The sequence below is a fragment of the Mesoplodon mirus genome (genome assembly GCF_964341445.2).
Source record: "Mesoplodon mirus genome assembly, chromosome: 8".
NCBI classification, from domain to species: Eukaryota; Metazoa; Chordata; class Mammalia; order Artiodactyla; family Ziphiidae; genus Mesoplodon; species Mesoplodon mirus.
This window is the reverse complement of record NC_138984.1, coordinates 34,872,813-34,900,643: the sequence shown is the minus strand read 5'-3', so window position 1 is coordinate 34,900,643 and position 27,831 is coordinate 34,872,813. Positions and strand designations below refer to the sequence as shown.

Sequence of the window (27,831 nt, the reverse complement as noted above, 5' to 3'; positions counted from 1 at the left end):
TGCGACTATTCAAATTTTTCCTGCCACAAATATATCACATACAGATTGTCATTATAAATCTGCAGGAAGAGAAGTTGACTATAAAATACATGCAGAGCTAAAACCAGACTCTTAGGCATTCAAGGGTATAATGAAAATGAAGAAAAAAGTAACATTCATTAAAAGAACAACCATTCCCTAGAAATTTTCTTTTAATAAGCAATAATAAAATTCTGTGAAAATTCAAGATTACCAATTCCCTACTTCAAAAAAATAATTTTAAAAGTGAGTACACAATCAAGGTTTAGTAGATTCAAATAACATCCTTAGGAGCAAATCCTATTTGCTTCCATATTATTTTTTCTTTTGTTTTTTTTAAAGATGTTGGGGGTAGGAGTTTATTAATTAATTTATTTATTTTTACTGTGTTGGGTCTTCATTGCTGTGTGAGGGCTTTCTCTAGTTCTGGCAAGTGGGGGCCACTCTTCATCGCGGTGCGCGGGCCTCTCACTATCGCGGCCTCTCTTGTTGAGGAGCACAGGCTCCAGATGCGCAGGCTCAGTACTTGTGGCTCACGGGCCTAGTTGCTCCGCGGCATGTGGGATCCTCCCAGACCAGGGCTCAAACCCGTGTCCCCTGCATTAGCAGGCAGATTCTCAACCACCGCGCCACCAGGGAAGCCCCCATATTTTTGATAATGTACTATTTATTGCTTTCCTGATTGCCCAGTCTTAATATTTTTATCCTCCAAATGTCCCTTCCTTATGCTCACTTCTTTCTAGCCACACTGCCTCCATTTAGGTTCAAGGCCTCCTCTTGTTTCCCTTGAATATGGCCTCAAAAGTGGTCTGTCCTCATTACACTCATATTTTCCTCTACATCTTCGTATCTTTATTAGTTACTCTCCTACACAAAGCGAAGAAAGGCCTGAATTTCATGTAGCCAGAGAAGAAAAACATCATGAACAGTTAAGGGCAATCAAAAGATCCTAAAAGTATCATGCCTACTGGTAGCAGGGTTAAATTAATGCTAGAATAAAGCATATTAGAGTATGGTCTTGTGATATAGAGACTTATATAGCAAAGATTAAAAGCAAGCCTCAAAAGAACTGATATTGGGCTTCCCTGGTGGCGCAGTGGTTGAGAGTCTGCCTGCCGATGCAGGGGACACGGGTTTGTGCCCCGGTCCGGGAAGATCCCACATGCCACGGAGCAGCTGGGCCCGTGAGCCATGGCCGCTGAGCCTGCGATCCGGAGCCGGTGCTCCGCAACGGGAGAGGCCACAACAGTGAAAGGCCCGCGTACCGCAAAAAAACAAACAAAAAAAACATATTATCAGCAAGTAACTTGAGGACCTGCCAAAATAATAACAGTTTTTCAAATAAGACAAGAAAATTCAGACAACATGACACTCAAAATATTCACTATTTGATAAAAAATTACTAGATATTCAAAGAATAAGCAATTTGTAATCCATTATCAGTTGGAAAATAAACCAATAGAAACAAGCCCAGTAAACACAAAGATGATAAAATTAGTAAACAGCAATTTAGAAATAGCCATTATTAATATGCTCAAAGATTTAAAAGGAAAACATGAATTTGATGAAAAGAGAAACAGAAAGTATTCCTATATTTATAAAATTCAAATAGAACTAGAGTACAATATCTAAATTTAAAAATTCACTGGATAACATTAACATATTAGACACTATCCAGAAGAAAAGAACAGTAGACTTGAAGGCACAGCAATGGAAACTAAAATGAAAAAAGATTAGGAAAAAAACCAGAGTGTCAGTGACTTGCATCACAATAACAATCAGCCTAACACACATGCAACTGGAGTCACTGAAGAGGAGAGAAGAGGGAGCAGCAAGGATATTTGAAGAAATAACAGTCAATATCTTCCAAATTTAATCAAAACTATAAATCCCTATTTCAATGAAATTCAGTGACTCTAAGCAGGATAAACACAAAGAAACCCAAAGAGAAAATCTTAAAAGCAGAGAGAGAAAAAAAGACACATTACATTTGAGGGAACAAAGACAAAAATGATCTCATCAGAAGCAGTGCAAGGTAGATGACAATGGAATGTCATTAAAGTGTATAAAAAAGTCAACTTAGAATTCTGCACCAGTGAAAACACCTTTTAAAAATGGTGAAATAAAGACTTTTCAGACAAGCAAAAAACATTGACTAGTCATTGCCAGCTGACCTATATTCCAAGAAATGTTTAAGTTCTTCAGGCAAAAAGGATATAAGATGGAAAGTTCAATCTACAAAAAGAAATAAAAAGTGACAGAAATGGTAAATCTGTGTGGAAATATATAAGCCTTTTATTCTCATAATGTATTTAACTTATAATTGTTTAAAGCAAAACTAATAACAATTAATTATGTATATAACATATGTAAATGTAAAAGGCATGGCAAGAATAATACAATGGCAGGGGGAAATGGAAGAATACTGTGTGTCCCTTTATGAAGTAGTATAATGTTATCTGAAGATAGACTGTGATAAATTTAAAAATGCATATTGCAAACTCAGAGCAACCACTGAGAAAAAAGAGAGGTATAGCTACTTAGGTCAATAGTGGAATTAAAATGGAGTCCTAAAAAAAAAAAACCAGCAAACGAACAACTCAAAAGAGGAAAGGAATGAGGGGAAAAAAGGAAGAAAGTACTTTTAAATGGAACAAAGAGAAAACAAGTAGGAGTTCAGTAGACTCAACTAAACTGATAATTATATTAAATGTAAATGGTCTAAACATACCAATTAGAAAGTAGAGATTGTCAGACTAGATGAAAAAAAGATCTGACTTTAAACTATCTATAGGAGATGTCCCTTGAATATTCAGATAAGTTAAAAGTAAAAGGATGGAAAATGTTATCATACCAATTCTACAAAAACTCTTTCAAATATAGAGAAGGGAATATTTCACAACTCATTTTTTGAGGCCAGCATTGCCCTAATACCAAAATCAAGCAAAGACATTGCAAAAAAAAGGAGTACAAACCAATGAATGGGAAACACACACACACACAAAACATTAGTAAATCAAATCCATAATATATAAGAAGGATAATACATCATGACCAAGTAGAGTTTTCCCCAGGAATGCAAAGCTGGTTTAAAATTAAAAAATAAATCAATAGAATTCACCACACCAATGGATTAAAAAAGAAAAACCATCTCAGTAATGGAAAATATGTATTTGACAAAACTCAATACCCATTCATGACAAAAACCTCTCATCCAACTAGGAAGAGAAGGACACTTTCTCAATTTGAAAAAGGGCATTCTCAAAAAACTTCCGGTGAAAGACCGTAACTTCTCTCCTAATATTGGGAATTTGGCAAGGATGTTTGCTCCCACCACTTTTATTCAAAAATATACTGAAATCCTGTCCCATTCAAAGGGCAAGGAAAAGAAATAAAACACATCTAGATTGAAAAGGAATATGTAAAACTGTCTCCATTTGCAGACATTATGGTTTATGTAGAGAATGCTAAGGAATCTACAAGAAAGTTAATAAAACTAAGTTAAGCAAAGTTGCAGAATACAAAGTCAATATATAAAGAATCAATTTCATTTCTACATACTAGTAATAAACAGCTGGAAAATAAAATTAAATAAACAATGTCATTTATAGTAGCAGAAAAAAATTAAAAATTTAGAATTAAATTTAATAAAATATGTGGAAGACCTGTGTAATGAAAACTACAAATACTATTAAGAGAAATTAAAGAAGACCTAAATAAATGGAGAGATATATCATGTTTACGGATTAGAAGACTCAATAGTCTTAAGATGTCAATTCTCTACAAAGTCTATATAATTCCATTCAAAATTCCATTAATCTTTGTTGGCAGAAATTGACAAGCTGGTTTTAAAATTTATATAGAAATGTGAAAGGTCTAGAATGGCCAAAATAATTTTTTAAAAAGAAGAGCAAACTTTGAGAAATTACACTACCTGATTTCAAGATTTACTACAGAGTTACAGTAATCAAAACATTGTGGTATTTATGTAAAGATAGACTTAGGGATTAAAGAAACAGAATGGAGAGTCCAGGAATAGATCCACACGTACATAATCAAATGATTTTTCAATGAAATTACCAAGGTAATTCAATAGTGTAACAGATAATATTTTCAACAAATGGTGCAGGAACAATTAAACATTCAACTGGGAAAAAGAAATCTGGACCCTAACTTCATTATATATTCAAAATTAATTACAAAATGGACTGTTGACCTAAATGTAAAAACAAAAACTATAAAATTCTTCAAAGAAAACAAAGGAGAATGTCTTTGTGATCTTGAAGTATGCAAAGATTTCTTAGAAATGACACAAAAAATATGAACTATAAAAGCAAAAATTGATAAACTGGACTCCACCAAAATTTTAAACTTTTGCTCTTCAAAAGACACCATTAAGAAGATGAAAAGGTGAGCCATGGTCTGGGAGAAAATATTTGCACCCCTTTACCTAACAAAGGATTTACACAGAATATATAAAGAATATTTACTACAGTTCAGTAGTAAGACAGATATAAAAATGGGCAAATGATTTACATAGACAACTCAAAATATCTAGAAATAGCCAATAAGCACATGAAAAGACACTGAACATCATTAGTCATCAGGGAAAAAGAAAGTGAAACCACACAGAGGTACCAGTACACACCTACTAGAATGGTTAAAATCAAAAACACTGACATTATCAAGTGTTGATGTTGTTGTGCAGACGTCAGCAAACTATGGCCCACAGGCCATACTGAACCAAACTGTACACTTAAAATGGGTGCATTTTATAGTATCTTAATGCAGGTATCTCAATAAAGCTGAACAAAAAATGGGAAAAACTTTAGGTTTAGATGGGTTGCAGAATTTTATGGAGTTTTAGAAAAGTAGTACTGTGTATTTACTGTATGTTATATAACACCTCCAACTGGTTTTGTAGCAGTATCCCATATTTAAACACATTAATACAATTTCAGCAAACAAGTATTCCAACTAAGTGAGATGTCTAGAAATAACTGGACAGACAGGTCAGGTTTTGTGGACCAGTGAGTTTTAGAACCAAAGTTTAGAAAAAACTTTGGGTGTACAGAGTTTTTAAAATTTAGTCTTGCAGGTAAGGACTTACGGGGCTGTACCTGTTTTTGCATACCTTGCATGTCCTGAGAGCCTCTTATGTGCCAGATACTGTTGTTAGGTGACTGCAGGGCACAGAAACACAAGCAACCCTGTTCTTGTGGAGACAGGAAGATAGGAATAGGAAGACAAGATAAGGGAGATGAGTATGACGCAGTTCCTACTGACCAGGGCTCACACGGTACAGGGAGTCAGATGCAGACAAGGAACAGCACCCAAGGCAGATTTTGATAATGAGATAGGAGACCTGAGGATGGAGAAATTAATTCAGTGGTCTCTGAGGAGACCAGGCTGGAAAGAGGCTGAGTTCCATCATGGTGGGTCTTATATGCATTTTATCCTGTAAGCAACAGCACTTCATCTATTAAACTGGACTCACCAGTGATGCTCTCTGAGTCTCTGTGATTGATATTCATGAGGTTTTCTTCACCCATCGGTGATGTAGAAGTGGCATTCTGGGATTGACTCATGCAAGATCCTTTCTTGTTTTGGTTGAGCAGGACAGCTTTGGTTTGAATCAGAGTAAAGGAAATCCATCAAGCCATTCAATAAAGAAAGGTTCTGGTCAAATGGATATTTTCTTTTAAACAGGTTTTTTTTTTTTGATGGTCAAATGACATCTGGAGCAATGAGTGCTGTCATGTGATTATCACTCCTTGGATGGTCATGACCTAAAACAAAGAACACATCAAGTGACTTTAGAATTCAGCATGCTCATTAATAACAGCAGTCCAATTACCCAGAACGTCTGTCATTAAGAATGTTTTCCTAATGATACACACAACACATGGATAAATCTAGAAATAATATACTGGATGAAAGGGTCAGACAAAAAAAGCACATAGTTTATGATTCCATTTATATAAAATTCTAGAAAATGTAAACTTACCTATAGTGACAGAAAGCAGATCAGTGGTTGCCTGGGGTTGGGGAGGGATGACCAAAGGGCAGGAGGAAAGTTTGGGGGATGATAAATATGTTCATTATTTTGATTGTGACGATGGTTTCACAAGTATATACATATGTCAAAACTTATCAAATTGTATATTTGAAATATGTGCAATCTAATGTAAATTATAATTCATTAAAGCTATTTAAAAATTTAAAGATAAGCTACTGTTTAAAGTAAAATAATAATAATATATTGTGGGGTCTATAACATATGCAGAAGGAAAACATATTAAAACAATAGCACAAAGGCCAAAATATCAAAATATCACTCAAAGGTGAACTGTGATAAATTAAAAATATATACTATAAACTCTAAAGCAAACAATAAAATAACTCAGAAATTACAGATATAAACCAACAAAGAAGATGAAACGGAATAATATAAAACAGGGTTTCTCAACCCTGGCACTACTGATATTTGGGTCTGGAAAATAATACTTTGTTGTGTGCATTGTAAGATGTTTAGCAGCATGCCAGTAGAACCCTCTTCCCAGACCCTCTCCCAGTTTTAACAGCCCCCAAATGTTTCCAGACAGTATCAAATGTCCCCTGGGGGGGCAAAGCTGCCCCCAGTCGAAAACTACTGATATAAAAGATGCTCAACTTCACTTATAATTAAAATAAATAAAAATGTAAAGAAAATATTTTTCATCCATTACATCAGCAAACATTAAGTTTTATTATATTCATTGTTGGAGGGGTACAGAGAATCTACTTATACTGTTGATAAAAGTGCAAATTGATACAAGCTTTTAGGAAGGCTATTTGGCAATGCCTACCAAAGTTTTCAATGCATATACACCATAATTTAACAATTCTACCATTAGGAATTTATATGATGGAGATACAGAGTATGCCAAGATGTAGGCGTAAGGATGCCCATACAGTATTTTCTTTTTTTAAAGCATACGTACACAACTGGAATCAAGATATCCATAAAGAAATAGTTTAATAATGGTATATACAAAGGAATATAATACATTAAATATATGTGTGTACTTTAAAAAACCCAACTGTTGCAATCAAAAAAACTGTTCAATATTAATTATAAACCTAGTTTTATATCAAAAGACAGTCTCTACTAAATAATGTCTACTTAGCAACATGCAGCTTCTATTTATGGTTAATTCATTCTCATGCCTACTATTTACAGGCATTATAAACATGATGTGTTTTTTTTTTACAAGAGTCACCACCAAGAAATAGAAAAGACCAAAATAAAAGCACTAAAGGAGACTGAAAATGGTCACTGAGGTAGCACAGAGACACACTGTCAGCAACTACTAGGGAAGAGAATTTCAGAGACAGAATGGGTAACAGAATTAAACATTACAGAAAAGTCAAAAAAGATCTTTGGTTTAAAAAAGGTGGTATACAGAGACCATAAAATCAACAGTAACCCTCTAGAAACCAGTTCAATCAAGAGATGAGGCCCAAAGCCAGGCTGTAAGTGATCAGGAAGCAAGATGGTAAGAATGGAGTTTAGTGAGTATACACCAAGATTTGCAACATCCAGGCTTTCATGAATTTCCGTGGACAAGTAAAATTTCAAAAACTTCTGTGGTTATTGGCATAGGGTTGCTGTTTTTATACTTCATAAATGAAAAAAAAATGTATAAGGAAAAACACATAATAAACAACATTCCTTCCCAGAAAAGTTTATAATTTTATGTTGACATAAAAATTTTCCTATATTTGAATTCAGAAAAATTTTATAAATTTTTAAAATTCTATTTTATATAAACAGTTATTTTCTTGAAACACGTTTGTCAATATAGCAATCTGTACTAGCCAGTGCAACATGAAGTAAAGCTCAAAAGTATCTGTTTAGGTACTTTGATTTTAATTCCAGTTGTCAAAAATTCATTTTCACATCCAAGATCAGTCTACTTGTGTGCAATTAAATTCTTCCCCATGTGCTATCTTATTGTCCAAACTGCCACTCCCAAATTAACCACTGAAAGGGCAATGGAACGAAAATGCATCAAACCAGTAAAGATTTGCCCACCCCCACCCAGTGAGGTTGGGAGGAGGCCATTATTGAGCCTACCAGAGTGGTTAAGAACATGGATTCTGAACTCCACCTCTACTACTAGTTGCATGACCTTGAATAAGTTACTTAACCTTGTTTCTTCATTTGTAAAATGGGCTTAATAACATGGTCTACTTTATGGGGTTACTATGGGGATTAAGTGAGTTATGAGAGGATAACAGTAGCACCTACCTCAGATGGTCACTGGGGAAATTACATGAGTTAATACATGTAAAGCTCTCAGAACAATACCTTAGAATACAATAAATACTATGTAAATATTAGTTATTATTATTTCTACCACCACCAAATAGTACAATTTTATCATTATCATTATTATTATTGTACCTTACACAAACTTGGGCACACTGTAAACCCTACTGTTGACTGCTAATACAATCTGCTCGCAACCTAAGAAGTCACATTTACTTCCTGCCCTCTGATGAGTGATGTTAGTTTGTGCCCTTAATCATTTTCTTTCTACCTCTGTGATTCATGAACAAACTGAAAGCTTGCAGAGTCAGAGTTCTAAATGTAGTAGAAACTAAACTTTGGCAAGCACAAGCAACACATATTCAGTGCGTTTCCTAGTTTGTACACACTTATTCTTAGTAACTCCTTGAGTACCATCTACTTGCTATGCTGGATCTTTATTCACTCTTTTTAGGAACAACTTCACGGCTTTTTTTTTAATAAAACAGTCAACCAAGCATGCGTTATTTAACAAGAAGCCAGCCTTTGTAATTCTTGCACATTTAGGAAAAAATAAAGTAAACCAGCTAAGTGACTTATTTTAATGAGAATGAGACTTAAAAAGAACAAACAAAACATGTCATTGATATAAACATTGCTGGCAGAATACAACATGCTGATGACTTAGTTTAGCCTAGCCATGGAAACTAAAATGGTCAACAGTGAGGGCCTAAATATAGGCCTTGTGCCTTAAAAAAATCTTGCTACTTCCTTAAAACGGGATACTCTGGCCAAAACAGACTTATAGAAAAGGCTAAAACAATTCAGGACACTTCACTTTGACGAGAGTGCAGAGCCTAGAAATACAGTAAATATAATGATGTGACAAACATTTAAATTGGAAAAATATATTTAAAATTTTTAGTGTACAAATAATACTTTGGGGATTAATTTAAAATACATGTTGGCTGCTGATCTGAATGCAGAAATGGGAACAGTGCCAATCACCAACTCCAGCAGCAGCTCTTGTAGACACTGTCAACCTTCCCCCAGACAAAAGATAAACTGTATAATTTAAAACATAAAATAAATGGACCATGTTTCCTATATTAAATAATGGATTTTCACCAAAGACAGAGACTCACTAATTTTTAATGTATCTGGCTACATCAAAGATAAAATTTACAAAAAATACACAATAATTTTAAAATCAGATATTGAACCACCAAAAAAAAAAAAAAAGACTATACAATGGCTTCAGTGCTAAAAGCTGAAAAAAAGGGTGGCAGGGGGTGTCACCCCCGAAATCCAACCTGGATAGTGAGCAGCAGATCTTACAAAGGCAGAGCCCACACACCAACACCAAGGCCAGCTTCGTGGGTGAGCCACAGTACACTACATTCCGGCACAGCTACTCTACCAGCAACTGTAAAGTTCACCCTGAGGGGCTATTTGGTCCTAGCAAATATTTGATCCCTCTTTTTTTGTATCATTCAATTTAATGACAAGTAGATTTTTCAGAATATAAAATACATGGAGGCAGCTCTACTTACAAGCAGGACAAATTCCAAAAGTCTGTTAAAGCTGTTAGTCTAAAAGAAATCTGTTAGTCTAAAAGTCCAAAACCATGAGTGAAATTTAGGTTTATGGGGTCTGCATTTCCTCCGAGCTGGTATATTTTTGGCATTAAAAAAAATAAGTGTCCTGTTTTGTTTACAATGAACATTTACTGAGGCAGGCAACCCCTCCCTGCCGCAATCTCCACCAACAGAAGGGAGGCAGCCTCTGGCAGCTAAGGAATCCACACCAGAGTTTCACCTGCAGATTAGAAAAGGCCTTGAACCCATGGTGCATCTGTGGCTTTTGATAAGTTTCCACAGCACCACTTTCATTCACCATGCTCAGCCTTTAAGTTCTTGAACTACAACTTTAACCTGAATTTCAAACCTTTGACTAAATAGGCATCCCATTTTAGCGATGATCCTCTGCTGAAACCATTTCAGACGTGCATATTTCTTCACCTTTGGCTGACTCTCAACTGCACAGGCACATCTTTTTTCACACATCCTGGGACTGTCCTTCGTAATCATTCTTATTGTCCAGTCATATATTTAATATGTATAATTTCCTCACTTTCAATTTTTTACACTATTTCTATTTTAGTGTTCATCCATCTATCACTAGTACTGCTTTCAGAGATAAAATGGGGGGCTTCCCTGGTGGCACAGTGGTTGAGAATCCTCCTGCCAATGCAGGGGACACGGGTTCGAGCCCTGCTCCGGGAAGATCCCACATGTTGCAGAGCAACTGAGCCTGTGAGCCACAACTACTGAGCCTGTGCTCTAGAGCCTGCGAGCCACAACTAGCACTCTAGAGCCTGCAAGCCACAACTACTGAAGCCCACGCGCCTAGAGCCTGTGCTCCGCAACAAGAGAAGCCACCGCAATGAGAAGGCCATGCACCGCAACAGAGTAGCCCCCACTCGCTGCAACTAGAGGAAGCCCGGGCACAGCAATGAAGACCCAACACAGCCAAAAAAATCAAAAATAAATAATTTAATTTTAAAAAAAAGAGACAAAATGGGGTTTGTAATATTTATATTAATATTTATAAGATACCTCAAAACTATACATGTATAAACAAACATGCTATAAATAACAATAATGTCTGAGTTGAAAATGACCATCTATTGGTGATCAGCAGAGCTGAACCCCTTACTCTGTAGCATACTTTGTCCCTATCCAGAAGCGTTCATAAGTTACAAGTTTTAAGCAGATAATTTTGTGTTGCAAACGATTTATAAGAAAGTAAATCTACCATGCAAGGACAGGGATTTCTATCCTATACATTTAGAGACGTAATTTTATTTATTTATTTTTCAATAATTATTTGTTTACTTATTTATTTATTTATTTGGCTACACCAGGTCTCTTAGTTGAGGCACTTGGGAGCTTGTGGCATGTGAACTCTTAGTTGTGGCATGTGGGATCTAACTTCCTGACCAAGGATTGAAATCGGGCCCCCTGCATTGGGAGTACAGAGTCTTAGCCACTGAACCACTAGGGAAGTCCCAAGACGTAATTTTATTTTATTTTTTAAAAAAAATATATTTATTTATTTATTTTTGGCTGCATTGGGTCTTTGTTGCTGCGCTTGGGCTTTCTCTAGTTGCGGCGAGCAGGGGCTACTCTTCGTTGTGGTGCGCGGACTTCTCATCATGGTGGCTTCTCATGTTGTGGAGGACGGGCTCTAGGTTCGCGGGCTTCAGTAGTTGCAGCACATGGGCTCAGTAGTTGTGGCAGTCGGGCTCTAGATTGCAGGCTCAGTAGTTGTGGCGCACAGACTTAGTTGCTCCGTGGCATGTGGGATCTTCCTGGACCAGGGCTCGAACCCATGTCCCCTGCATTGGTATGTGGATTCTTAACCACTGCTCCACCAGGGAAGCCCTGGAGACATAATTTTAGATGTTGCTTGTGCTTGGCATTTGGTTTCAAGCCAAATATTAAAGAAGGTTTGAAGAAAAAGTTAGTCTGCTGTCTTGTTTGCAAACATAATGAATTTATATTCCAGTAATCCAGTCTGAACTATTGCAGTGGAAAGGGATACTGTTTCTCTATATTTCCTCAACAAACAGTAAATAGGAAGAGAATGGGTGACTGCTAATAAGTAACTGATTCATCAGGGTCTTCAAATCACTAGGAGCTAAAACTACCACCGCAACACTGAAGAAGGTTTTCTAGGCAAGGAACCATCTGTGAGTCGATGATTAATTTTACAGCAGCCACATTATACAACTGTGATTGTATATTCTGTACTTTACATGTTCTAAAATTAGGTAAATAATCCCAAAGAAAAAGAATATTAGGCACTTTTTCACGAAAGCCAGGTCTAGTCATTACTAGAAGCCTTCTGTTTCATATTTTACATTTACATCCTCAACAAAGTACAATGACAATTATTAAAATATGACCCCAATCACGAGGAAAACATTAAATCATGCTTTCATACCTATGCTTTAAGAAGTTAGGAAAGCAGGATTTAACAGAAAATGTTAAAAGATAGTATTTTATGGTGTTTAAATAATGAAGTTTTACCTATCTGGAAAATTTACACACCCAGTGTGCTAGAATAACAACTATGGCATCTAATAAAGGTTATCACTATCTGTGGATTTTATTTTCAAATTCTTGGAAGTATAATATTAAACATGTTAATAAATATGCTTCCTTTTCCCATTTGGCATTTCAATGAGTTACACATATTGGTATTCAAAATTTAAAGTCAGAAAAGTTAAATAGCACCTTTGTATTTGTAATGGACTATGAAATAACATATACTACATAACCCATTTATTTTCACAGACTTTTCATTAGTTATCCAGTCACCAATTGGTAATATTAAAACAATCTCTCTGTGCCTCAGTTTCCTCATTTATAAAATGGGAACAATAATAGCACCTATTTTATGTGGCTTAAATGAGTTAATACTTATAAAGCATATATAATAGTATTTTGTAAACAGTGAGCATTACTTATGTGCTTAATATAATTTAAAAGTTAAATAGATAAGGATGTAGCATTATAAAATACAAACAACACCATTTCATGGTACCTGGTCATGGGACGCAGACTTAGAAGATACAGGATTCAGATCAGTTCCTACGCTTCCACATTGTCAACAGCTCTAGCTCTCAAAAAGAACAAGCTTTTATAAAAAGCATGGCTCTATGTCTCATCTGGGATTGCCACCTAACAATAATTCAGGAGTTCTAACAATTATTCTTACCTAAGGTAATCCTTTCTTGTCACTAACTACTGGCCGTAGAGAAACTCTTACAAAAATTTACCCAAATAAAAAGCCCATGATGGGAATGCAGACTAGTGCAGCCGTTCAAAAGAACCATGGAAACTATGTTGTCAAATTAAGTACACACGTACCCTGTGATCCAGCAATTCTGCTCCCAGGTATATCTATCTCAAAGAAATTCTCATGTCTGAACATGTGCCTGGTGGTGAAAACATTTTCTGGAGACAATGTATGCAGAACTAGCAATCTCTGCAATGTAACCTATGTGGGGCACAGTTCCTGACAATTTCTTAAAAGGCCATGTTGCTTTTATATTACTACCTAGCTGCTCTAAAGCAGTGTAATTAGAGTTCAACTAAAGAAATGGTAAAAAAAAAAAAAAAAATACAAGCGAGATTAAGCCTCAGTGTTGACATCTTCAGGTGTTTGGTTATCTGGTAAAAGTTTTGAAGGGAAAAATGTTTAAAGTTCAAAGATGACAAGAGTTTAAAAGTGGTACATAATAAGTTACATTCCTTAAACAAATCTATTTATCATCTGATGAAAATCAGCCAGAAGTGACACTGAAATTTCCATTCGGTTTCTCTCTTTTTCTTTAAAACACACAAACACAACACACACATATGCATGTGTGCACCTTTGTTTTTCATTATAAATAAAGTCATATGTTCATTCAAAAAAAATTCAGGCAGTAGATAAATATGGGCAATCAAATAAAAGCTCCTTGTAATCTTTTACCATCCTTCACTGGGAGATAGACTGTTGGTATGCGTTTAGTAGCCTACTCATTTATCTTTCCATGCCAACATATTGTCAATCTATGCCATCTTTTTAATGTAACTCACTTTGTAATGAATTACACAGTATTCAGAATATACAATTTATAACTACCAATTTTTTCCATCAGTGACTTTCTAACAATTGCTCATCCACTTTAAAACTCAAGAATCTAAACTTTTTTTGTAAAAAGCTGGGTAGTATGTAAGCCTCTGGTCATCTATTATCTTTGTTGTTGTTATTGTTTTTAACCCTTTAAAAATGGAAAAATCATTCTTAGCTTATAGAACTGGCTGGATTTGGCCCACTGGCTATAGTTTGCTGACCTCTGGTCTATACCCTAAATCACAGTATTTTTGCACCACAGAAGAAAACAATGACACAAAACTCTTAAAGAAAATGCAACAAGTAACTGAATAAGTATAATAGTATCAACATCATATTTTCAAAATTCTACTTCTAGACAGGAATTCCAACTTTTGCATGATTTCCCAGTGACAGTGAGTATCAAAAAAGATAGTAGATATATAAAAATCCTAAAACCAGCATAGGCTACTAGTTATACATCTAGTTTTATCTCTTTTTCCCATAACCCATTTTTTTCAAACTTGTTTCTGTAAAAGATCATGATTGGCTTAGAAATGTGAAAACCATGGCAAATTATTATTTGGCAGTCAAAAATAATTTAGTGACTTCATATGTAGTTTAGTCAAAGAAAATCCGATAGAAAATAGCTCAAAATTACTACATGCAAACCTCAAAAGGGTAGACTTCTTGCACACATTCACAAAATAGTCTTGATTTAGTTCTCTAAGAGCAGGATCAACTCCATACTTGAACTCTATCTGAAATTCTGTATCCTTTTAAGAGAGCACTATCTTCCCTGAACCACCTGGCAAAAGAGCTACACAATGTTATATAGTATAATCAATTCTAACACTGCAAAAGCTTTTTCAGCATAGGGTTTTCTTATAACTTCTTTAAAGAATGGAGACTGAGTTTAGTGTGAATTACTGAAATTTTTGAAAGTTTGGTAAATGGAGAAAATACGTTACTGTAAGGGTTATTATTATCAAATTAAACCTAACAAGGCACACATTTCATCATTTTAACATCAACAGTGGAGCTCCTCTTAGGAAAGAAATGCTTTTTGTTCAGGAAAATACATGGAAAAGGCACTTATGGTGGAAGGTAAGGCCTTGCAGCATCAAAGGAAGGCAAAGATGCTCTGCATAAGACTAGGTAAACAATTGTTTGTTTTTTCCCCTCTGGAGAGGGAGAGAGAAGGCAAGGGGTAGAAATCCCATCCAGATGGCAGTAACTCAGAGGCCACAGAACACTAGGAATTTGCAGAAATCTTAGGGAGGGTTTTTGGCTTCTCCATAACATGAAACTGAAGGTTCAAGCCAACTGTTTAGTTCTTAAAGGGTCTGTCTGGATACTCAGATGACATTTAGGTATAGACATATTAAAATATTCACAAGAGTGGTTGCTATCAGGAATTTATATTCCAGGATATTAATAAAGTCATCATAGTTATTATATTTTAAATCTTTTTTAAACATAGAAAATTATGTCCTTTTGACTAAAGTAATGGTTAAAAAAAGAAAAAAAAACAATTATAGGTCTTCAAAAATGGGTAATGCAGAGGAAATGGCATTATAAAGTTTGTGGATTTCCTATTCTCTTAACCAAAAACGGGGGGAAACATCTCGAGCAGAGGCATTTTACATAATAGATTATGTGGGTACTAAAATATGTACTATACTTCTAGAACCAAATAAATCCTTCCACAACAAATCAGAAAGCATTTTTTTTCAATGTTGACTGGTAAAATTTAGGTAGTAGAGTAAATCAAAAGACACCATCACCTGAAAACCTACAAACACTTCACAGAAGGTTAAGAAATAAACCAAACATATATAATCATGCTGGCAGACTTAAGAATACTTCTGTATAATCTGCTCTTCCAGACTTAGCTTCAAATCAAATAGCCAAGAAGATGCCCTGAAACAGCACTTTCACAGAGCAGTAAATTCAAATTTTAAAAACAGAAATTCAAGAAGAAGTTCAAAATCCATGTCCTCATTTTTTAAAAAAATTTTATTGGAGTATAGTTGATTTACAAAGTTGTGTTAGTTTCAGGTGTACAGCAAAGTGAATCTGTTATACACATACATATATCCTCTCTTTTTTACATTCTTTTGTGTCCTCATTTCTGTCTCCTCTAACAGTCAAACATAAACTTGCTTTTGGTGGCTTAAGGTGATCCTAAATCCTTCAGTTATTTTAAACTTAAAATACTTAAAGCCTTTAGAAGTAAAAGTTTCCAAAAGCTGCCAAAAGAAAAACTGTAGGCAACATATCCCTTCAGATCAATGAAGTAATCAGTGGCACCAGGATATGCAATCTTATATGACCAGGAACAGGGTGTAACTTAAAATGGGGGTGAGTGATGGTCAGGATAGAATATTTATTATAAACATATATAATTCTAGAATGATTCTAGAATTCTGCATATCTAAGACATATAACCATGTTAGTAATATATATGTAATATAATTCTACTAGGCAAGAGACATTCAAATTATATTATGGTTTAGACATAAGGCTCACTGTTTTCTGAATCAGTTGTCACAGTCAACTCCAGGACTTCAAGATACGGTTATCTTTTGAGGGAGAACTGGATGACTTTGGTTTGCCAATAAAATTCACGAATCAATCAATCTGTTACTTGTTCTGAGCTGCTAAAAATAATAAGTGGACTATAGATCAAAATAAATCCTTATTCCAAAAAATTAAGTCCACCTATATCTCAATACCTTGCAAATGCCAGGCATTCAACAAACGTCTGTTAAATGAATGAATCGATCTCTAGTCAAGTTACATCCTTGCAATCTGCAGTAGGGAGAAAATGGAGCCACATGAGAAACAGAAGACGGTTAGAGCATCTGAAAACTGAAGGCTTTCTTAACCCAATTTACAGAGATCTGCATAGGCCTCTCATGGGTTTCAGTAAGAAATGTGAGCATACAAGCAGGGCTTATCAGTTAAGCCCATCAGTTACATTGAAGTTGAAAACATCCCCTAGAAACGGGTTTGACAACAGTGTGGCAAAAAAACAGAAAACGTTTAATACCTGTATCCCCCGCTTTTTGAAAGTTGACTTTATGCCACTTTGCTTTTATGAAAGACCTACATTAGTACCCGTTTTCTCTAACTAAAAAAATGAAAAAAAGGCATTTGTTTTGCAGAGAAGTGTTATAGAGGCAGTGGGCACCCTGAGCAGTGAGAGGGGCACCACCAAGCTCCTTCCCAGGGAACTACACTCAGCATCTCAGCATCAAGCCTCTATAGCCTTGAACCATGTCTGTGACCATCTGCGCTTTATCCTGATTTATTTTGTGCAGCTGTTAGTAAGATGTGTCCTAAGGTAATTACTTCGCTTTATACCAGCTTTCCAAAAGGTTTCATAGGAACGCTCTACTTTCTGATAGCAGGGGAAACTTGTACCCTATCCTCCCACCCCATACCCATTTTATTTTAGAAACACTGATAGTAAGATGTTTTCTCCTTAAAGTTAAGACATGGTAATGAGAAAGGTCCAAAAGACTGCAATGGGAAAGGGGAAAAAGTCCTTAGATAGAATAGAATAAAAAGAAGTTGATGACTCAGGAGCATAACTATGACTAGCAATTACTGTATTATGGTGACTATGGCGATATGCTCCAGGATTATAAGCTTTTAAAGACTTCTTTCTCCCTACACTAAATGATCTCAAATTGCCAATTTTTTGGAGACTTAGGTCCACTTCTAATTTTCTTTTCTCCCTCACTGTGAGGCTATCAACCTTTGTTGCCAGTGTGCCTCTCCCTTTTCTAACCTGCTGTTGGCTGAGAAACCAGATTATCAGAGAACCCAGAGGTTGTCTGCTTGAGACAAAACCCTTGGACCTGTTTTTTGACCCTTGGCTAGTTCCTCTAGTACCTTTTCTTTCGTCCCTCCAGCACTAGGGATTCAGCTGGCTTGTTTCTCTTCCTTTGGCACTGTTACCAAGTGCCTTTCTCATCTGGTGTTCTTTTCTCTAGGCTGGCTATGAATATGCTCTGTCCTTTCTTTACTGTCTCCTAAGAAAAGTATAGGTCCTCGTCTCTTTTGTGAGAATTTTACTGTTAATCACTATAGAGAAATACAGTGGAAATGTGGAGAAAATGGCTTAGGAAATCTCAAATTTTTTTATTGTGATCTTGCTCCTTAATCAGTATTTACTGACTCCCCTACTTGGATGCTCCCAGAAGACTGTATGCTCAATTTTTTCCTCACTACACTACGAGCTCCTTGAAAGAAGGTATCTTATTTTTGTATGCCCCAAACCTTAAAGCAACTGACATACAGTAGGCTCGCAATACATGCCCAACTATAAGCTTAATGATTAAAAATGTCAACACACTGAATTACAGAAGCAACTGAATGAACAAAATTGATTATTAATACACTTCAGTCCAGCATCAACTAAATGAATTGCCTTGAAGAACAAAATCAAGCTAAGATTGAATATCTGAAAGAAAGCACTGTATTTGCTTTATGAAAAACTCTGTATAAGAGTTTGTTGATAAAAGGGTGATATATCATTGTTATAGCTGTGACACAGTACCCACTTGTCTTGTAATAACTAAAGAGAATGAGTTGTCAATTTTGTCAGAAAGCTAAACCTGAACCTTTGGCTCACTGCTTAGTTTTATCATGTTTCCCACAAACAGCATTTGCAGCTGTTTATGAATGCATTTAAAATAAGCCCCGGATCAAATAAGAAATGACCAAATATCTTCTTTAAGAAACTCACAATCAATAATATGTCTCATTTGTAATCTTTCAATTTTGTGACTAAACATAAAACAAAGTCACACTCAGCGGTTTAGCCTAGTACTAGCTAAAAAGAGAATGGTTGAAAAGAAGATTTCTTTTTAGGTTGTTAAAGGCTTTAGGAACAGTAGTGCCACCTCAGAGACGCTGTAGTTGGTTTCCAGTCTCCTCTTCCTTTCTGCCTTCAGACAGAGAGTGCTCTCTCTTAACCAACAAGCTTCCCTTTGTTTTGATTTATACCCACTGGTCTGAATAACCCCAAAGCACCACGCAACATGCCCATGACTGAAAGCAATTAAAAGCTGAAAGCAGAGTTCTGGCACTTGGACCCCAAACATGTACTTACTTTACCCAAGTGATGAATTTCTGAGAAAGCCATTTTCTAAGTTGACACAGATTTTAAATATAAAGTAGTTAAGCTCTCCTGAAAAGGTCACAAAACCATGTGGAGAGGGGCTGCTGAATTCTTCACCCGTGGGCGTCACCCCATAGACATGCCCTCCGTTATCCTCTTCAATGCCCTTCTTTTCTGAGACAATTCCATACCACACCTTTCTCACTCTTCTCTGAACCCCTATCTGTTCTCCATCTCTCTTTCTCTCATTCCTCCCACCAATAAACCCACACAATCTATAGCTAGATTTCTCTCCAAACTCTGAGAATTAAGTACAAACATAATCTCAGTCATACATTTATACACTTATTGACGGCAGTGGAAATTAGCAATCCTCTAAGAAGAAGAACTGCGTGGCTGGAAGACAGAAGGGGGAAAGAAACTTATCTTTCATCATTTCCTTCCAATTTTCCTACCATGTGTATATGTCCATCCAGTTAAAAAATAATGAAATGTATGTTATTTGTAAGTCTCTACTCCTGCCTTCTCTAAATTTTGCTCTACTGGTTATCCTTATACTCCATTAGCTTCACCCTCTTCCTTGGCCTATTATCATGTCCAAAGTCTTCTATTTTATTAAAAAACAGATAAAATAAAAATTTAAAAATCTCCCTTCCTCAAGACTCTGGGTTCCCCTCTAGCTGCTTTCCTCAGCCAAGCTTCTTCACAGAGTATTACTCTCATGCCCTTCTCATCTCTCATTCATCCTTCAACCTCACTGTGATCTGATTTTTCTTGAAACCACTTTCCCTTCAGTGACCAACAGTCCCTGCTAACCAATCTAATCGTACCTTCTTTGTTGTTATCTTAGGTCATCTCTGGTTTAATATTACTGACCATTCCCTACTTCAACTTTCCTCCTGTGGCCTCCTGGAGCCTACATCTTACAATGAATGCTCTTTCTCAAATCCCTCCTTTGGATCACCCAGCTCCCCGCTCCCTTGATCCTTCAATGTGTTGATCCCAGAGTTCCAGTTGTGACCATGTACTTGTTTTTCATGTACCTTTGTGCAAACCATTCACGACCACAGATTAACCACTTCTTTCATATTAGTAACTCCCAATCAGGCTCTTCAGACCAGACTTCTTCCTAAGTTCCACTCAAATCTCTCACAGGCTGATTATGATCCCCTGAATGGATCCACTGAATAGCAGATGCCTCCTTTCTCTCACCTTGCCACATTCAATCCATTATCAAATCCTGTATAGTCTAATACCAATATATCTCAAACACACCCACTTCTCTTCATCCCCTCTTCTACCATCCTAATTCAAGCCATCATCATTTCTTAGAATATGAAAAACCGAACAGACTCCATGCTTAATCTCCTCTCTATTCTCCATAAGGCAACAAGAATAAAATTTTAAAAACTAAACTCCTCTTAAAAAATTCAAGGTTGGGCTTCCCTGGTGGCGCAGTGGTTGAGAGTCCGCCTGCCGGTGCAGGGGACACGGGGTCGTTCCCCGGTCCGGGAAGATCCCACATGCCGCGGAGCGGCTGGGCCCGTGAGCCATGGCCGCTGAGCCTGCGCTCCGCAACGGGAGAGGCCACAACAGTAAGGGCCCGCGTACCGCAAACAAAAAAAAAAATTCAAGGTGTTCATAATATACAGAATAAAATCCACACTTCAAATCAGTCTCCAAGGTTCAGCCCCGTCTGGCCCCTGACTACTTCTCCTCCCTCATCTTGTACCACTCTCCTCTTTGCTCATACTCGGTCACAGGCCTTCTGTCATTTCTTTCTACTTCCGCATCACACTCTCTCCTATCCTGGGCCTTCGCAACTGTTCACTGTACCCAGAATACTCTCCCCTCTTGTTCTTTATATGGTAACTACTTCTCACCCTTCAGGTCTCAGCTGAAAAGTCACCCTCTGGGAGACGTTACCAGTCCTGACCAGTTACCTGATCTGAAGTAGCCTCCCCTACCACCTTTATTTTCCAACTCAGCATCTAATGTTTCTTTCCCAACATATATTACAATTTACTTCCTGGAAGCCCTCTTCCAGACAGGAAGGGGGAAGGTGCTATCTTCTCCCTTTCCTCCTCCTTGCTGATCAGAATGGAAATACAACGGCAGGAGCTCAAGCAACTCAATAAATATTTGTTGTTGAAATGAACTATTAACTGAACTGGTGGGTGAATTCTTTCACCATTAACATGTATAACTATCAACTCCATTGTTAAACAACATAGCGTGACACTCTTAAATTAGACCCTATTTTATTTGAACTATTCCTTCCTTCTTCATGACTTGTCAGAAACCTTTCTAAAAAGAAAGAACTCACAGTTTGGCAAACTGACAGAGATATATGGATAGACTTCAAAGATCTCAATGATCTTTACAACATGAATTAGTTCCACTTCTATACCACAGGTAGACTTTGTGTGCTCATTTTCTAGCATGAATAAACCATAATACAGGGTGCAGTTAATCAGAACGTCCCCAAGGTTATATGAGTCAGTAGTAAAGCTAGCAGTAAAGTCAGAACATTACATATTAAGAAGTCAGTTATAAAAGAAATTGCTTTTTTTTAATTAAATTAATTTTTTAATACAGCAGGTTCTTATGAGTTACCTATTTTATACATATTAGTGTATATATGTCAATCCCAATCTCCCAGTTCATCCCACCACACCCCCCCCAAAAGAAATTTCAATAAATGATTTCAATTAACAACCGGTCAACTAGCTGCTTACAGGACAGCTTTCAATAAATGCCTCTTGAATTAAACTAAAAGTACTGGAAAGAGATAAAAAGTAACATACAACAGTCTCTGTCTTAAGGGAAGATGAAGATCTAAGAAATCTAAAATCTGATGGGGAAAGTTCCAATGATCTCCATGATCTAGATTAGATCTAAGATCTAATGATCAAAGAACTGTAAGAATATAAGAGAATACCACCAGATAAAAAATAAGTAACTAATGAGTATTAGAACAGAACTGTTGTATAGTCAGTGGGGGGAGAGTTATCTTCTAGCTGAAGTAGCCTGGCTTCGCACAGGAGTAAGATTTAATACAGGGCTCCTCAAGGATGGAAAGATTTCAACAGTGAGAATGGGGGTATCCAGTAGGTAAAGGACATAGAAAGAAAAAGAGGCCCCAAAGCAAACAGCAGGCAGAGCCAATTTGGCAGCAGTGTACAGACCAACTTAAGTGGGAATGATTATGGGGAAGATACTTGGAGCTTTAAATTTGGCTAGTTAACATTAGGAAGTCTGCCCGAATAGCCAAAGCAACCCTGAGAAAGAAAAATGGAGTTGGAGGAATCAGGTGCCCCAACTTCAAACTATACCACAAAGCTACCGTAATCAAGACAGTATGGTACTGGCACAAAAACAAAAATATAGATCAATGGTACAGGATAGAATTCCCAGAGATAAACACACGCACATATGGGCACCTAATTTACAATCAAGGAGGCAAGAACATACAATGGAGAAAGGACAGCCTCTTCAATAAGTGATGCTGGGAAAACTGGACAGCTACAGGTAAAAGAATGAAATTAGAACATTACCTAACACCATACACAAAAATAAACTCCAAATGAATTAAAGACTTAAATGTAAGACCACACACTATAAAACTCTTAGAGGAAAACATAGGAAAAACACTCTTGGACATAAACCACAGCAAGATCTTTTTTGACCCACCTCCTAGAGTAATGGAAATAAAAACAAAAATAAACAAATGGGACTTAATGAGACTTAAAAGCTTTTGCCCAGCAAAGGAAACCATAAACAAGACAAAAAGACAACCCTCAGAATGGGAGAAAATATTTGCAAATGAAACAACAGACAAAGGATTAACCTCCAAAATATACAAACAGCTCATGGAGCTCAATATCAAAAAAACAAACAATCCAGTTAAAAAATGGGCAGAAGATGTGAATAGACATTTCGCCAAGGAAGACATTCAAGACTCTTGAAAAATAAATCTGGAGTCAGAATACAGGACAAATTTCAGGAATGGAGAGATTAGAGACAGAAAAATAATTAAGAAATTTTACCATGTTATGCCTGAATTATTGTTAATAAAGGTATAAACTATGTGAATAGAAACAGTAAGAGGGATGTGTGGGATTTGTGAGACAGTAAAATAGGACTTACGTGTTAAGTTGGGACTAGATGAACTTTATTGATACTCTCCTAAAAGATAATTACTTCTAGTATACACCTCAATCATTTGGCTTAAAAACCTCACAATTTTCCTTGCCCCTCACTCCCCTAAGAGTGCTCTTTCTCAGACATTTGCTGCCCCCCACCTACCATCCCCCAAACTGGCTTCTCCAACCACATAATATATTCCAGCCAAAACAAAGGACTATATTTCCTAGTTCCCTAGACAAACCAGGAAATTCCCAAACCAATGACTGTTCGTGCTATGTCGTCTTTAATGTCCTCTCCCTGTTCTACGTACCCAAAGTCTAGACATTCTTCACACCCCCGGTCAATGCCACTTTTCCCACCAAGCTCTCTCAGAGGCCCCAACTCAAAGTAAGTGTTGTCTCCCAGTACTCTCCATTTTTCTCTGAAACACTTTTTTCAAAAAACCTTGCAATTGTTCCTTATCTCCTCTGGTAAACTATATACTCCCCATCGTAAACATACCCAATTTCTTTCTGTATTCCTTCCTTCTCTTTTCATAGGTACTTGAAGATCTTGATAAATAATATATGGCAACAGCATAGTATAATGGCTAAAAGCACAGACTCTGAAGACAGACTGTTTGAATCTGAATCTTAATACTGCCATTTAGTAGCTATGTGACCATGAGCAAGTTACTTAATCTCTGTATGCTACAATATCTTTATGTATAAAATGGAGATAATAAGAGTAGATATTTCATAAAGTTGTCAGAGGACTTGGCTCAGAACAGTATAAGCATCATAAAAGTATCTATTAAATACAGTGGAAAAATACTGAATATTCTGTGATACATGAGTAAAGCTTTATTTATCTAAGGAAAGCAAAATGAAGCCAGTCTCTAGGTATTAAATAGGTATATACAAATTCTTCCTAAATCTTCTTATGTATGCCCTAAGGGTTAGCTGGGTCCTTTAAAATCTTCCCTATGTTAACAAATGGTTCTGTTTTAGTTTGACATTTCAATTTCTGAGAAAATATTTAGTTCAGCTTCCTGTGACAATAAGACACCTAATTGATCTTCTTGCCTCCAGTCTTACCCCCTTTAATCCATCCTCCCCTGGCTCAAAGAGTACCTTTCTAAAATGCAGACCTAATGTTTTCCCACTGCTACAAACCCCCTCCATTCCATCCCCCTTAGGATAAAGTTTAAAATCCTTAGAGTCTCATACAAATTCCTCCAAATATGGCCCCTGACTAGTCTCCAACTTCATCTCTCAACACTTTTTACCATAAAACCTAATCACCCGGTCACATCTCAAAAGCTTTTTGTATGTCATTCCTTTTGCTAAAACATCTCTCCATTAGTTTGCTAGGGCCACCATAACAAAATACCACAGACTGGGTAGCTTAAACAACAGAAGTTTATTTTCTCACAGTTCTGGAGGCTAGAAGTCCAACACCAACATGTCAGCAACATTGGTTTCTCCTGAGGCTTGCAGATGGCTGCCTTCTCAATGTGTCCTCACATGGGGTTTTTTTTCCTATATGCACAAGTCCCTGGTGTCTTTTTGTGTCCAAAGTTCCTCTTCTTATAAGGTTACCAGTCAGAATGAATTATAACACACCTTAAAGGTCTCATTTTAACTTAATTACCTCTTTAAGGGCCCCATCTCCAAATATAGTCACATTCTGAGGTTATGGGGGCTAGGACTCCAACTTACAAATTTTGGAGAAACACAATTCAGCCCACAACAACCCCTTCTCCTTTTCTTTAGCCAGGCTAATTCCTATTTGTTTTTCCAAGACTGGCCCAAGCCTTCCCATCCAGGCAGATTTCACTGCCCTGTCTCTGTGTTCCCATAGTACTTCTGCATGCTGCTCTCTGTATGCTGCTATCCCATTAACACACTATCCCAGTTGTCTCTTTCCTTCTTCAGACTGTATTCCTTAAGAGCAGAGACTAAATCTCTAGCACTTAGCACAGTGTCTGTTCCACTGAAGGTATTTACTAAGGATTTGATTATTTAGGGAAAGTAGAAGAACATGGACTTTGAAGAAAGGCAAGCGTGAGTTCAAATCCTGGCTATACCATTTACTTATCTTGTGGCTTTCGACAAGTCACTAAATGCTGACCTTCCATTCTACATAAGGTAGTTATAAAGATAAATGACTTAATTATAATAAAAGCATCCAGTTGTAGGGTTGGTACACAGTAGGTGCTCAATAAATGTTAGAGTACAGATTCTGGGATTGCCTGGGTTTGACACCCAATTCCACCACTTAGTAGCTGAATGACCTTGGGTATGTTAACTTATCCTCTGCTTCAGTTGCTTATCTATTAAAAACATCTCACACTGCTACTGTGAAGATAAGTTAATATAGGTAAAATATTTAGACGGGTATCTAACACTTAAAAGTACTATACAAATGTTTCCTATTATATGATCACTGCAGATCTGAACTAGTATGACTGGAAATCATGAATAATTTAGTTCATTCAATTATGAAGTTATTTTAAATGTGAATATTACGTTAATGCCTCAGATTTCTTACCAACTAAACAGGATAGTAACTAAAGAGGTTCAAAAACTGGTATGGATGATATAAACAAAGATCAAAATAAACATGAAATAATATCATCTGCCTCATTCCTTATATTGGTGTTTAAACATATTTTGGGTATTGAAGTAAAAAATCTTAAGAAACAAGTTTTTCTACTCTTTGCGACTACAGATGTTAACCATTTGCAGTAGAGAATAACATTCCTTGGCTCATATTTTCAATTTCAGAACCAGTAAACCTTTGAACTGGAAAGATCTTTGAGATACAAGGCCAGTCCTATCATGGCTTGCATTAAGTAAACAGGTGGATTTGTAACAGGCTTTCAGGGTCTTAATGAGCAGCTCTGTGGAGGACGGGAATTACAAGCAGAGAGAATAACTGGTTCAAAAAGTACTAAAGCAGGGTTCATAAGTTATTCTAGATGTCCAAGGTATGTAGTAGGAACCAGTATTAGGAAATAACGCTGGAAAATGCTTTTTAATCATCCAACCTTTAAGGTCAGTAATTTCTGAAGTAAGTACAAGTTACCTGACCTGTAACTTTGAAGTAAGGCAGATCTAGGTATGAATCTCCACTTGTTACATAAACAAAGTTGAGCCTCAGATTATGCAACAGGGTTATTATAGTGATTAAGTGATCGAATGTACATACAGCTCATAACTGAGATGCCTGGCTGATTGAAAGTACTCAAATTTTTGTCTTTCTGACCCCCCTCACCCTACGAATAAAAATCTGCAAAATAATAAAACACTGTCTTTCATACAGTATGTGTTTGCTGAATGTCTGAGGCTTGTTGAACATTACTTAATTTTAAAAACAGAAAGCTGGAATAACTGCTGAAATGACCAAGTGTCTTCAGCCCTGCCCTTTCTCCCCACCAAATGTCCTTCACAATTTCTTCGCAAGTGTCACTGCACCACCATTAACATGCTATTAACATAATGTAGCTTCCAATTCTACAGCAAAGATTTGAAGGTCAGGAAAAAATAATCATTGAAATAGATAAAACAAAACAAAACGAAACAAAACTGGAAGAGGCCATTTCATTTTATTCCTATGGGCCATTCTAGCTTGATGAATTTCCAGTGAAAAGTTAGTTTCTGACGCAGAAACTGCAGGTTTAAATAAAAGGTTCGTGGGCAAGTAACTGAGTTCACCGCTATTACAATGACCCAGAAATCTTTTAAGTGTTTAGGAGATTATCTTTACTCTGGTTCTAAAAGGACATCTGCCAATATCCATTATTTACGCTTGAAACTAAAGGCAACCGTCTTTCTTTTAAAAGACGTGCAGTGTCTGCCTCAAAATCAATCGCAAGAAAAGCCCAACTCAACACAGAAAGAGCTCTTTCCAATACCCTCTCGTCTCGCTCACATCACAGATGGCGACCAAGGCTTAAGGTTTAACGTCCAGACACTAAAGCCGCTTATCGCTCAAGGATGCGGCACCAGGTGGGTGCTGTCCGGCAGAGGATGGGATGCTGCCAATCCTGAGAGGTGCAGCTGGGGTGCACCCCGAGGCCAGAGCCCAACGCCCAACACTTCGCACTTAAACTTGGGAAACCACCCGCTTTCCACCGCGGCGGGGAGTTGGTGGGGAGACGGACCCGGCGAGGACCCAGTCCTCCGGTACCCAGCTCAGGCTCCGGTGTCCGCGCGTGACATCCGAAGACCGGGAGGAGCGCGGGGTGGGGAGGTTCCTTTGCCTTCAAGGGAGGATGGCAAGGGCAAGTTCGAGTCGTGCGCGGGAAGGTTACTCACAGGAATGGTCCGGCGTCCTCCGTCCTTCGCACGCGCTTGCTCAGGGAGAAGCCTCTAAAGCGGCAGCAGCCTGAGAGGAGCAGCAGAAGCGGCCGCCGCTGTCAGTAACCGCCCGGGCGTGGCAGGAACGGACGGGCGATTTCACAACATCATCATTCGGCGACTTCGGTTTTGCAGCTACTCCAGGTCAATGACAGCCCCCACACATTTGGGGAAGAGAAGGGGAAACCCATTCTCCCAGCAGCCTGCACGGCACCAGCGCACGACCT

At 37.1% G+C, this 27,831-nt stretch overlaps 1 protein-coding gene across 1 annotated transcript in view; it reads right to left on the bottom strand.

Moving 5' to 3' along the window:
* Positions 1–27,716, bottom strand: part of TRAK2 (trafficking kinesin protein 2) — a 68,993-nt gene extending 41,277 nt beyond the window's left edge. Inside the window, exons 1-2 of the mRNA XM_082630922.1 lie at positions 27,563–27,716; positions 5,516–5,807 (exon numbers count right to left, since the gene is read on the bottom strand). Coding sequence (XP_082487048.1) covers positions 5,516–5,606 — 91 coding nt within the window. The 5' untranslated portion in view covers positions 5,607–5,807; positions 27,563–27,716. The remainder of the gene's footprint in view (positions 1–5,515; positions 5,808–27,562) is intronic.
* Positions 27,717–27,831: the final 115 nt, after the last annotated feature.